This window comes from Pongo abelii, chromosome 4 (genome assembly GCF_028885655.2).
Source record: "Pongo abelii isolate AG06213 chromosome 4, NHGRI_mPonAbe1-v2.0_pri, whole genome shotgun sequence".
In the NCBI taxonomy this organism is placed as follows: Eukaryota; Metazoa; Chordata; class Mammalia; order Primates; family Hominidae; genus Pongo; species Pongo abelii.
In genome coordinates this window covers 86,030,798-86,045,031 of record NC_071989.2, presented here as the reverse complement: position 1 = coordinate 86,045,031, position 14,234 = coordinate 86,030,798, and the positions used below count along the sequence as shown (strand labels likewise).

The window sequence follows — 14,234 nt, the reverse complement described above, 5'->3', positions numbered from 1 at the left end:
TTCTTTAGCTAACCAAGTGAAAAATCCAATATACACAAATAGGTACTTTCATCAGTACATAAAACAGCAATAGTAGCAAGGTTAAAAATCAGAATACAAGTTCAATTGAATAAATACAATACTAGTACAGAGACACCCATTTTTAATCCACAATGAAAAATCTGAGTCATGAATAGGTTTTCCATTTTGAATCTAACTTCTAGATGATCTGTATTTTGACCTTAAAGGGGCCAAAATATTTAATATGGGTGAAGCTCATGTTCCATTACCTGTAAAGGTCTAATGCAACAGAAAAATGGTCATTTTATGTTGCTTAGAATTTTTAACTAGGTCTTTCATATTATTTTGTATAGCACATGACAGACTTATACATATATTTTTAAAAATCAAACATGGAATTTCTATATACATCAAACCTTTAACAATGTCTGTCTCTGAATTGCTATTATAGTGTTCAAAATTATACAAACAAACATCCAGTAAACAGCATTTTATTTTATGACACTCTGTGTTAATACAATAAATATACAAAACTTCCAACCCACTGAAACATGCAACATTAGAGGGACACATGGAGGGCATTTCTGTAGAACCATGACAGTCACCATGATGGCAGCGCAATATTAGTTACTGACAAAATATACAAACATTTCTAGATAAATAATCCAAGTCCCAAATTACAAATCACTGAGTAATGACTTTCCAGTGTTCAAACTTTAGTTTGAAATAAAATAGCCATAATTTAATATTACAAACTGAAAAATGACACAGATGACTACTATGTGAAGACCATTTTATGACTATGATTTCATGACTGTGATTTTAGTACTAAATATAAAACACTAACAAATGCCAATCTTTTGCTGAGTGAAAATTTAACAATTTACTGAGAGAAAAGTAAATAAAAGAATTTAAAGCTCCTTTCATACTTGATCATACTGTCAGCATTGCCATCATTTCAATGCACATGTATTTTTAAAAAACAATTTTCTCTCTCAAACTTGTATTAAATAACTGGATTTTAAAACATTTTCCCCATCCACACACAAAAAAGGTATGTGGGTTCTAATTATTCTTTGCTATTTAATAATACTACCTTTGAGGATTTCTACATAATATAAACATTCCAATTCTGAAGCAAAGTATTTCAGCATTTTTCAAAAGTCTCTAATATATCTTTTGTTTGTAGTGTATAGAAAAAAATGGACTTGGGATATAACTTAATGGTGAATATAGGTGCACTTGCTGTATTTTGTGGTTAATGTTTTGAATGTATGCAAAATCTACACTCAATAAAGCACACTGATAAAATAGATTTCCAATAAGACTACAGGCTCTGAAAAACAAACTGGCTAAGTTGGTTGAGAATGTAGGTAGAAATTATCGCTGATTAGAAATATTTACAAAAAACAGCTTTAAATTCATATGCTGAAGAATAAAAGAAATGTCTTCCAAGTATACCTGATGTCAATAAGATCCCAAATAAATCAAATGTAAACACCATCTGGATGGATCTGTGTTACCTAGTGACATGCAGCGCTGCTTCATGGATAGTGAAAACTTGGCATCCCACCTCTAGCATGAAACTTTTTCTGTAACTACAGGTTTGGGGAGAATGAAAGTGATTTAACTATTTATGCCTATCTGATTTTTTTAAAAATAAGGATTTCCAGCCTCTAATATCACAATCCTTACTTAAAATCTAATTGAATAATCACTATCTATCATTCTGCAATCTTAAATTAGTTAAAGACTTTCAAAACACAGTAGCATGACTTACAGATGTCTTTGAGTCATTTAATCAGTGGTAAAATTGATTCAAAGTTTGAACCCAAGAATACTATAAGAATGAAGTTCTGTGCTGCATAGTAACAATTTTAATGTGATTATCTTAATGCAGTTAACTGTATTTATATTTTCTTGCTTGGTGCAAGTTAAATGCTTTTTTTTTATTGCTGGAAATTTTAGATATATTCAGTCTGTCTCAAAAAGTGAAAGACAGGTGCATTTAGGGATTCAAGTATATGAAAAAATGCCAGGGTCTTTTTATGTTTAATGCCACTGGAGATGAAAAGCTAAAAGGAAAATCCCTTAAATACTGTACATTCTTTTTAGACAACAGTTAGGCTAGCCTTTAATACCTCTGTTAAAAATCACACACACACATCCCCAAAAAAGAGCTGCCAGACACAATCTTAGTTGTAACCACAGAATATACCAAAGTTTTCATATAGCAAAATGTTACTATATGACTACCGAAATTTTTTTTAAAAAGGAATTATTACCACTACTTTCTACTGCATTAACTACCTTCTCTTTTGGATAATGTACTGCATATTATATAAACTTCTTATATTGCACCCCCAAACTTTTTATTTAAAAGAAATTCCTGTAGAATATCATTTCTGTGATTCCATTAACCCCTGAATCCTACAACCATAAGCAGTACAGAAGCCAAAACACTAATTCTTTTAATATAAGAAATGTGGTGCCCATGCAAATTAGAGATTGTTATCAAAATATCAGCTATTCTAAAAAAAAGAAAAGAAAAAGATGACAAATTTTACATTATCTACTACAAAATGCACATAGGCTCTTCACTGGTGACTGAAACAGCTAAAAAGCAAGCCAATTTAAAATCCCTAAGTCTCTGCTGGCCTATTTCTTTCAATATAAATAGGGAAAAAGGAATGAAACATGGTTTACTTTTCCAATGTGCAATCCTTATCTCTAAAGATTCTTGAAAGAACTACTGCAGTTAGTATTAAATGCATTTTTAATCATAAGTACCATTATTAATTTTCAGTGGGTCACCACTGAAATAATTCACTGAATGTCATCCCCCAAAAAATATGGAGAATATTTATTTAGCATGTAATATTTTTTCTGCAAGGGGCACTGAAATATTAAGAAACTATTAGGTAAAGTAATAAGACAAGGAAGTTTTCCTGGTTTTAGCCCATGCACAAGTGAACAGGAAATATCCATGCTGTCTGTACTGTGTGTTTTGAACATAAAAATATTTGTAGAATACAGTAACTGGAGAAAAAGGTACAGTCAAAAGGTAACAGTGTATTGTTTGAAGATTCTTAAATCTGGTTACCCTTGAAAGCATTCTGAGCTGCACTAGATGCTGCAGTTGAAGCTGCATTTGCAGCTGCGGTCTGGACAGTTTTGTTGGACATCACACCTGTTGCAAACTCTTGTTGGGCCTTCTCAAAGCTAGCACCTGTTGTGCGATACAGTCCATGTACCTACAGAGGCAGAAAAAGTGGGAGAAGGTAAGTAGCAACCTACACATTCACTTCCAGCAGCTCTTAATCTCAACATTAATCAAAACATAAAAACAGACTGTAGTCATGATTCCTAAGATCAAGAATATTAGCCACCAAACTGACACACAATAATTGTATTTAAACATTTTCTTAATATAGGTTTTCCTTTTCTTCTCCAAGCAGAAGAGATAATTATGCTAATTTAAACCAAAAATAAAGAACTTCTTAGCCAACTGCAAAAAGTTCTATTTTCCTCTGCACCCAATTGGTCAAGTGAAATTATTACAGCATTACAATGAAATGGTTTAAACATAATAACAAGAAACAATACATTAATTTATTACCCCAGACTACTCAGAGAGAACAGTACCTTATCTATTTCCATTTTAGCTATATATACACCACAGGCCCTATTATAATCAAATGAGATCATTTTATCATTTAATATACCAAGCACTACCTATGTCCTTCAACATATTGCCGCTATGCACTCTGTATACAATTTAACTTTTTGTGTACGGTCAAGTCCTAAAGAATGCACAAAGAAACACTTCTGGGAATTGTTTCTCCATACTGATTAATCACTCAAATCTTGGAATTTATTTTCAGGAGTAGAGTTCAAAAATTTTCTATCAGTATATGTCTTAAAACCTGCATAATTAAACTATGAGTCCATCAATACATAACATCAGCCACTTATTTTAACACAAATTTCAAGAAGGAAATAACAAACATTTATTAATTATATGCCCACAAACTTTGCAGAGTGGGGACAGAAAGATACTGGTAATTACACTGCACTGTGACTGGATCTAAATTAGAAGCTTGACTGGAATGCAATCAAAGCAGGCTTAGGGAAGGGCCAATGCATCCAAGTCAGTATTTTTTCCAAACCTGGATAGGAACTGGTAACTGTGAGGTAAGAAAAAGAAGAATGAGTCAAAGATTCTCAAAGCAAGCTTACATTTGGGGAAGTAGTTTCAAGAAGACAGAGAAAAGAGAGGATAGGCTGGTTTGGGGAGAAGGCAGATGATAAGTTCTAAACATTTGTTCATTCATTCCAAGTCTACTGACAACCTACTCTAGGCCTGCCACAGCAGGCAGGTAAAGGTTTGGTTCAAAGCTTAGGAGAGGAATGGGCTAAAGACATGGACTTGGAAACCAACGGCATATGTTATGGACTGAATGTTTGTGTTCCCCCCAAAATTCTTATGTTAAAATCCCAACCACCAATATGATAGTATTAGCAGGCAGGCCTTTTCAGGGGTGATTTTGCCATGAAGGTGAAGCTTGCATTAATGGAATAAATGCCCTTATAGAAGAGACCCCCAAGGCCCAGTGTGGTGGCACACACCTATGGTCCCAGCCTTCCACTCCAAACTGGGCAATACATGTCTCCAAAAAGAACTTCTTTTTTTTTTTTTTTAAAGAGACTCCAGAGAGCTCTCTGACAACCTTCCATCACATAAGGACACAGAAACTGTCTATGAACCAGGAAGCTGGCCTCCCCGAGATAACTGAATTTGTCAGTGTCTTTCTTATCTTGGACTTCTCAGCCTCTAGACTGTGAGAAATCATTATTTGTTGTTTAAGCTACCCAATCTATGGTATTTTTGTTATAGCAGCCCCAAGGGACTAAAACAACAAATAAATGATAGCTGAAACCTTGGCATTTATGAAACTGTCTATGGACAACCCAGAGTAGAAAGAGAATAAAATCAAGTACATAACCTAATTAATGCAGAAACAGAAAACCAAATACCACATGTTCTCACTTTTAAGTGGGAGCTAAACATTGGGTACATATGGACATAAAGATGGCAATGATAGACATTGGGGACTTAAAAGATAGGGAAAGGTGGGAGGGGGAGAAGAGTTGAAAAACTACCAATTGGGTACTATGCTCACTACCTGGATGACAGGCTCAACTGTCCCCCAAACCTCAGTATCACATAATATACCCTTGTAACAAACCTGTACATGTATCCCCTGAATCTAAAATAAAAATTGAAATTGTTTTAAAAAAGACACTATTTAAGAGGCATCCACAAGAAGAAGGAATGACTGGGAGAGGAAAGGGAAGAACCAGATACAGATACTTCTCACTGATGCCAAGAGAAGAAAGCATGTTAACACATGAAAAGCTATCAGAAAAACTATCAAGAAAGCAAGTTAATGCATGAAAATCTATCACGGTACAAAACAAAAATAACCCAGACAGCCCTGAGTGCTTCTGATGCAGTGGTAAAAGCAAACACCATATTACTACAGATCAAAGTGTCAAATGGTCACGAAGAAAGAGAGCACTGACAAATACATATACTGGTAAATCCGAAGATTCCTTTCCCCTAGTACCTTAGCACTATCATTAAGTATAAAAGTAATTATTTTTATTCCTTTTTAAAACCAAGTTTTCTATGGAAAATTAAAGATACAGATAAATCACTATTCCTATGTTCTAGACACTTATCTCAAAGTGAGTACAAATGATTGGATCCTAGAAAATGAAGTGTATTATAGAAATCTTATCAACCTTCTTTACTTACTAGACCCAACCAGAGCAATGCAATTACAGATTCACTTGTCTGTCTCTTCCCCTCTTCCCCCAAGTGTGTGAGCACGTAATAAATAAATGTTAATTCTTATTTGCTTTATTATTTCCTTTTTCAAACTTGCACTAAATTGAGTGGCTGATACTATGTGTTCATGGGCTTCACAGTTTACTAAAATGTAATTCACAGTCCCACAGAACATAGAAGCAAAATAAAGGCAGGAATAGCCACATTTCTCAATAGTTTATATCTATATAGACCCAGAGAGCCACCTAGAGGGAAAAGACCACATAAACATATACAATGCATAATGCTAAATACTGTATTAAATCCATTATATCCATGTGAAAAAGGGTGGATTCTTGATTTCAGGGCCCCATGAAAGATGACAGGCTAATCATCAGGATCAACATCTTTAAAAGCTTATTACTTCCCTCCAGGGTTTCAGATGGTATCTATTGATAATTCATACTGCTGATATCAGGGACAAGGTTTTGACACCAAGTACTATAATTTTTTTAAAACATTACACAACTTGGGGGTGGGGGGCAAGGGGAGGGACAGCATTAGGAGAAATACCTAATGTAGATAATGGGTTGATGCGTGCAGCAAACCACCATGGCACATGTATACCCATAACAAACCGGCATGTTCTGCACATGTATCCCAGAACTTAAAGTATCAAAAAAAAAAAAAAAGATTTCAATTTTGATAAAATCCAATTTATCTTTAAAAAAATGCACCAGTTGATGATTGCTTAAATGGAGCACAATTATCACCAAGTTGCACAGCCTTTTTATCTGTACTGTCACTTTAGAAAATCTCACTCTGTATGTGACCTGAATGCATATTACCTAGTGGAAAATTCCATAAATGCAGAATAGCCTAGAGAATTCAAAAAAAAAAATTAAACAACTTAAATACTATCTTTTCTACTTATGAGAACTGCATTACTCCTAAAATAATATTTAGTTCTAGGAAAATCATAGAAAAGGCACTAAATTTGGTATCTACTAATTCCACTACTTTCTAGCTGGCTGGCCACCACTCAAAACTTCAAGTCTGCTTCCCATAAAATAAGAATATTTGTTACACTATCTGCTCCTCTGAGTTTTCCTAAAGATCAAATCAGAATGTATATAAATGAGTTACACTAACATAAGTTAAATTAATTTTTAAGTATCTGCCAAAGTGTCACAGCCTCCTTAATGCAGGAGTCCTGCCTCCTTAATGCAGCTTCAGAGACAGTATATGCTTGGTGGTGTATGACACAGAAAAACTGTATCATGTGGGAAGTAAAGAATAATGGCACTTTATTTAAATAACCCAAACATATGTCTTCATTAAAACATATAGAATACCATTTCAAGAAACTGGCTTTTATTAAGATCCCTGTCATGCCAAAATTATTTCAACTTTTATAAAAGCTGGGAAAATAAAAACAAATGAGTTTTTTAAATATATTTTTTAAATTCTTGTTTTGAGTTTTTAAAAAAGTATGGACCTTTAAACCTAATATTTTCAGTTTGAAATTTCTGGAAACCCTCTATGAACCCTCCTGCCCACAGATGTGTCAGATATCCCTTGTGAAACCCCTTGAATTGCCGGTCTAGTTTCACCATGTCGAAATCTCATGCACCCTTTAAGCACTATCTCAAATAATGCTCTGTCTGCCATTTTGTGCCTGAACTAGCTATGGCTTTCCCTATTGAGAGTACCGCCAATCCTTTGTACATTTTGGGGCGCATGTATGTACTTCTTCTTTTACAGGGTTTCTGTCCATGTCGTATTATATCCTACATGCTTTTACTTGCCTAAGGGCAAGAACTAATTCTACTCATTGTTACACCCCCTAAAAGACACAGCTTAGTAATCTGCAGTAGAAGCCACTGAATAATTATTATTACTACCTGCTGGGGATTAAATGTTCCAAAATTGTCCTCATTAATAATAATTTTTAAAAGGTACCAAATAGGTGCAATATGGCTTAAGGAGACTATACCTGTGTTACAAAGTAAAATGCTTAGTTTGCAGTCACCTCAGATGTTAAATGTTTTTAAAGTAGACATACTACTTCACACCTGCTAGGATGGCTGGAATGAGAAAAATGGAAAATCACAAGTGTTGACAAGGATGTAGAGAAAGTGCTGGTGGGAATGTAAAATGATACAGTCCTTCCAGAAAAGAGTTTGGCGGTGCCTCAAAAACCTAAACATAGAATTACTATAAGACTACATAGGAATTCCACACCTGGGTATATATGTACACAAGAGAGGTAAAAGCAAAGACTCAAACAGATACCTGTACACCAATGTTCACAGCAGCACTATTCACAATAGCCAAAAGGTGGGAAAATCTCAAGTGCCCATCAACAGATAAACAATGTAGTATACAGATACAATGGAATATTATTCAGTCTTAAAAATGAATGCATTTCTGATACATGCTGCAACACGGATGAACCTTGAAAACATTATGGTAATGAAATAAGCCAAGTACAGAAGGAAAATACTGTATAACTCCATTTATATGAAATATCTAAAATAGGCAATTCATAGCAAATTAGAGGCTGCCAGAGGCTGAGAATAGGGAGGAATAAAACTATTGCTTAATGATTAGAGTTTCTGTTTGGGGTGATACAAAGTTCTGGAAACAGACATTAGTGATGGTTGTACAACACTGTGAATGTAATTGATGCCACTGAATTGTACACCTAAATATAATTAAAATGTCAAAGTTTATGTTATACATATTTTGCCACAATTAAAACAAATACAATACACCAAAAGCCATTAAATTGTATACTTTAGGTTTTTTTTAATTATTTTGTATTTTTTAGTGACAAGGTCTCACTCAGTAGACCAGGCTGGAGTGTAGTGGTATGCAATCATAGCTCACTGCAGCCTCAAACTCCTGGGTTCAAGTGAACCACCTCAGTCTCTCCAACAGCTAGGACAATAAACTCACACCACCATGCCTGGGCTGCTTTTTTTTTTTTTTAATGTCTTGTAAGGGGTTGGAGGGTAGTCTCATTATGTTGCCCAGGCTGATCTCGAACTCCTCGCCTCAAGTCATCTTCTTGCCTCGGCCCCACAAAGCCTCCCAAAGTGCTAGAATTACAGGTGTGAACCACCATTCACAGTCTAAACCGCATATTTTAAATGGGTGAACTGTTTGTTAATTATATTTCAATAAAGCTGATAAAAATATGCATATAAAGATGACTTAGATGAAAGTGCCATATGTACAGCATTATAAATACTCACCAATCTACCAAATCTAGCAAATTTGAAGATGCCTAAGCTAATAATAATTTAGTTACAGTAACCTAGATTTGGGATCTATTAAGTAGCTAGCTTAGTACTTATTGAAAAAGGTAACAAAATTAAAATTGGGGGTGAAGTTTTTTTTTTTGGTGAATATACTAAGAGTATCAACCGAGGACAGGATATAAACAATTGGCTCAAGAGTGCCAATTTTTTCTAGGAATTCAAAAGTATTACTCTATCTGTGTCCCTTAGAAGAAGGTGACAAGTAACTGGATGAGTATTTTAATAGATATTGTGAACCATCCAGAATTGATTCCTAGTCAGCAAAGACAACAGTGCTGAATGGTTCTGAGAGAGAAGCAGCATGCCTATTTGTGACTATAGAAAAATAGTACAGTGGAATTATCAGCTTTCTATCCTAGGTCATAAATAAAGTTACAAAGTGGAAGAGACAAGGGGGAGAGGTGAATTATAACAATGCTTTCAAAGAAAGTATAGATGATAATCCTCGAACTGGGCAGGTCCACTTATAATATGTGATTTTTTTCCAACCAAACTCAGATAGAAAATACGGTCTTCATGGGATGCAAAACCCAAGTACACAGAAGGCTTTTTGTATACATGGGTTCTGCAGGGCTGACTCCAAGACTTGAGTATGCATAGATTTGGTATATGGATGTGTGGGTTCTGAAACCAATCCCCTGGATATAGAGGGATAACTGTAAGGGTCACTTTTCACCTAAGAAAACTATCACTTTATATATAATAGGATGTCTTCACAAGCATTTACCATAAAACACCAACTAGTGAGACTTAATCACAGTGTTCTGTATCATAGACTCAATTCAGCACTCCCACAAAAATGAGTATCTGCAGAATATATACTGTAGTAAATAAACAAGATTTGAAACACTTCAGAAAACTTGTTTTTTAAAGTAGTAAAATAACTTTTTTCTAAAATTCTTTCAAAATGCAAAAAAATTCACTATTAAAAACTATTTAATGTGAACATGACAGTCTATGAACAAATTTCATGGAAGTGATAATCATTCAAAACCAGGTCCCAAAAGGAATACAAATGATATATTATCTATTAATTACTTCCATATTAAGTTATTCTAGCTCTTATACCAATTAACAGAAGGGAAAAGTTTTGGATTCCCCGATCCACAGTCTCCTGTGATGCATTCATTTACTGTTATTTGACACATTTATAACAACTCTGCGCTTAGCCCAAAACCATTACTCAATTCTTTCTAATAGTTCTAATAGAAAGAGGACCTTTTGAAAAAACCCCATTTGGAAATAATCTGAAAGAAAACAAGAAATCTATTTGTGAAAGATAAGGACTAAACTAGACCGTTCTCCATGTAGATGTACAGGAGACATATATTCTTTCAATATTTGAAATGTGGAGTATAAAACGACACTGTGGGGGAAACAAATAGCACAATCTCATACTGGGCACTGCAGCACCAACGATGACCTACTTCAGTTATGCAAGACAACAGAAAGCCAACGAAATTACCAAAATCCTATTCACTTCAATTAGGATAAATATATAGGACAGAGCACATTTACCTTAAGAGAAGAACAGCTTAATAAAACCCAACAATTCTAGAGTCAAAACTGTGCACAGATTACGGTTAGAGGGCATTAACTATTCTTGAAAAGCCTGACCCCTAGTGGTTATAAATACTGCTACATACCTGCAAAGGATTTTTTGTCATTAAACTGCCAGTTTTGATCAAGTGTGAAACAGAAAATTAAAAAAGAAAAATTAGGGTTTTAAAATTGGATCTTAATTTCTATTACAGCAAGAGAAATGCCTGCTATTAAAATACGAAAGCTGGTGCAAATTATATTTTAGCTTATAGTATCCCTATTTTATGTACTTCATAAAATCATACAGAAAATCATCTCATCTAAACTCCTTATTTCACAGATAAAGAATCTGAGACCCAGAGAAGTTTAGGAACTTGTGAACACATATAAACAGAAGTTCTGGTAACTTCTTTAACTACGAGGTAAAAAACAACAACAACAACAAAATATCAGAGTATGCTGCATGATATCCATATCAATACTTTTATTTTATTTGAGAAAGTCATATTTCTTTTCAATGCCTGGCATATGAGCACCGTTCTATAACTTTTCCTTTGTGTGGTGGATCCTGAAAAACTGTATACCTGGAAAATGGAAAGGAAAAAGACCGCTAGTCAAAGTATTCAGAGTGTGCACAGAGTAGTTCATTATAGAACAGCTACAGAATAAACACTTCCTCCACACCCTGGCTCTACTGATCATCTGTGCCACACATTCCTCAACCACTGCCAGTGATGGTTAAAGTTCCCTTCATACTTCACCCACAGCAGAGTCTTAATTGTTGTGAGTATTCCCACCAAAGCCCTCTTCTGACTCCATACACTTTCTAGGCTTCATTTACTTCAATAAGTCAATACTTTCCAGTCTAGAAATCCAGCCTAAACTTCTTCCCTTGCTCCTGACTCATATATACAAAAGCCTACTCAATATTTATATTTTAATGCCCCATCAGTTAATTTAAACTCCCCAAATTCAAGGTCAACGTGGAAAACATCTTGATCCCCAAACCATTTTTCTTGTACTCTCTTCTTGAATGGTCCATCATCTAAAAACCTGGGTGTCATCCTTGAGTCTTATCTTGTCCCCTACTTCCAGGCCCAAGTTGGATTAATCCTTACCTGCTCATTTTCTCTTGACTACATTTTCTTCACATTTCCTCAGTTCAGGCCACCATCATTACTAATCAGCTTCCTAGCCTGTCTCCTAAGTGTTTCCAAGTACCACTGCTTGGCCCCACAAATCCCAAATGTATTTCAGAATAAATGCTTCTAAAATTCAAATCTAATCAATTCAATTACTCTCCTCCTTAAAACTCTTCTATGGCTCACTACCACTTTTTGGAGAAGATTTAAACTTCTTAACAAGACCCTGTAGGAAAAAACTATACTTACGTGTTCAATTTCATCTTCCAACACCAACGACCTACAATTCTTCTAGCCCCAGCTCACACACCATGTTTTATCTCCCATCCATTCTGAGCTACATTTAATTCCCTGAATTTGCCATGTTATTTCCTACAACTAGATGTGAACGTGGTATCCCCACTCGCTGGTACCTCCTTATCCCTCTTATCCTCTTCTCTGTCCCTTATTCTTTTGCTTAGATAACCATAATGATGAGCAGCCATCATTATATCTCAGCTGAGGCAATACTTAAAAAGACCTCCGAAACTTGATAGGTGTCCCTCTGCTCCCTATACTTACCTCTATCATGGCCATTAAATAACTGAATTGGGGGGCCCACCAATTTGTTTCTCTTCCTCACCAACAGGTGATCTCTGAGCTCACGCACAGCCCAGTGCCTGGCACATAATATATGCTCAATAACAGCTGTTTAACAAATGAGTGAAAACTGCCACACACCACAAAACCCTCTACTACACTCTAAATGTATTACATTTCTACTTCTATAAAACACCCTCAATAATACACGTGAAATAATAAAGGAATTCTCCAAAGAATGGTGCTGTGATGGTCAGTGTTATGTGTTAATTTGGCTAGGCCGCAGTCTCCACTTATTCAATCAAACACTAACCTAGGTGCTGCTGTGAAGGTATTTTGTAGATGTAATCGGCATCTACCATCAGCTGACTTTAAGAAGAGTGTTCTAGATTATCTGGGTATGCCCCATCCAATCTGTTGAAAGGCCTTAAGAACAGAACTGGAGTTCCTCTGAGGAAGAAGAAATCCCACTTGTGGACCAGAGTTTCAGCTTCTGCCTGAGAGTTCCGGCCTGCCCTCTTGATATCAGACTGACCTCACCAGCCAATTCCCCGCAATTAACCTCTTCATTCTTTGTTTCTGATAGCATGCTGACTGATAAAGGCATCTACTAAACAAAAGTGGACACTAAACCAGACCCTGAATATAAAATGATAAAAAGGTCAAGATCAGAAAGGAAAACTATTAACTGAGAAGGCCTTGTTCTATGCAGTTTATATTCACTGTTTCATTTAATCCTCACACCAACCCTATGAAAGTGGTTACTCTTCCCATTCCTTCTTTTATTCAACAAATATCTGAGTGCCTATCACATGCCAATCACTGCATGTCACTGTTCCAGATGTGAGAAATACAACCTAAAAGCATACAGAACAGGTCTCCACTCTCACGCAGCTTGGAGTACAGTTGAGGACACTAAACCTGAGTGGTTACAGGAGTCTGTCTCAGGCCAAACAGCTGTAAGTGAAGCTGTCAAAATTTCAACCTGAGTTGTATGGTTCCAAAGCAAAACTCTTGCTCTTCTCATCTAATTCCAATGCTAAAAGACTTGTTCACGCGGGAGGTGCTTAACAGCTGCGTACCCAGAATACATGCACCATAAGGCTTATGCCAAGGTCCCACAGTGAGCAATATAGACAGTTAAGTTTCCCCAAGAAAACAGAGAATGGCATGGTCCCTAAGATACAAGGCAACAAAAAACATTCTGGGAGACACAGCAAGATCGGAGCTGGGTCTTGAAAGAATACTAGTAGGTCTTCAACTAGCAGAGAAGATGAATTAATGCATGGATTAAAAAACATCATATAAACAAAATCTGGAACAAAGGAATGTACATGATGTATTTGAAGAAACCGAGCAGTACAGTCTGACTAGAATAGAAAGTGTGAATCATGGAGCTGTGAGATGTCACCAGTAGCCCTTCTTCCCACCACCACTATAATCCCAATCTGTGATTCTTTGAGAGGACAAAATGGCATAATACTGGTAAAGTGTTCTGCATAGGGCCCAGAGTATGGCTGAGCACAATAAAAGTGATTTCATCATTAGGTTATTAAGGCCCATTTGATGGCTTTATGGCATGTAGTGTGTTTTTACAACCTTAGCGATGCTGGTGTTTCTGAATGCAGCCCTTCTGCGCACTGCCACCAAAATGCCATTCCCAATCCCAGATCCACGTCAAAAATCTGCAGAGTGCTGATTTGTTGGGGTTTTTTAAGGTTAATATAGTAATTATATATTAAATGGACTGCGAGAAGGATGAGGGAATATAAGTAACCTGTAAAAAGAATTTCTGGATTAGCTGAGGTTGGA

General features: G+C 35.7%; 1 protein-coding gene across 1 annotated transcript in view; it reads right to left on the bottom strand.

Annotated features, from left to right (window-relative positions):
• Window positions 1–477: 477 nt before the first annotated feature.
• The window catches only part of SCAMP1 (secretory carrier membrane protein 1), a 115,327-nt gene continuing 101,570 nt past the window's right edge, over window positions 478–14,234 (bottom strand). The window contains 1 exon segment of the mRNA NM_001134112.1: window positions 478–3,254. Coding sequence (NP_001127584.1) covers window positions 3,090–3,254 — 165 coding nt within the window. The 3' untranslated portion in view covers window positions 478–3,089.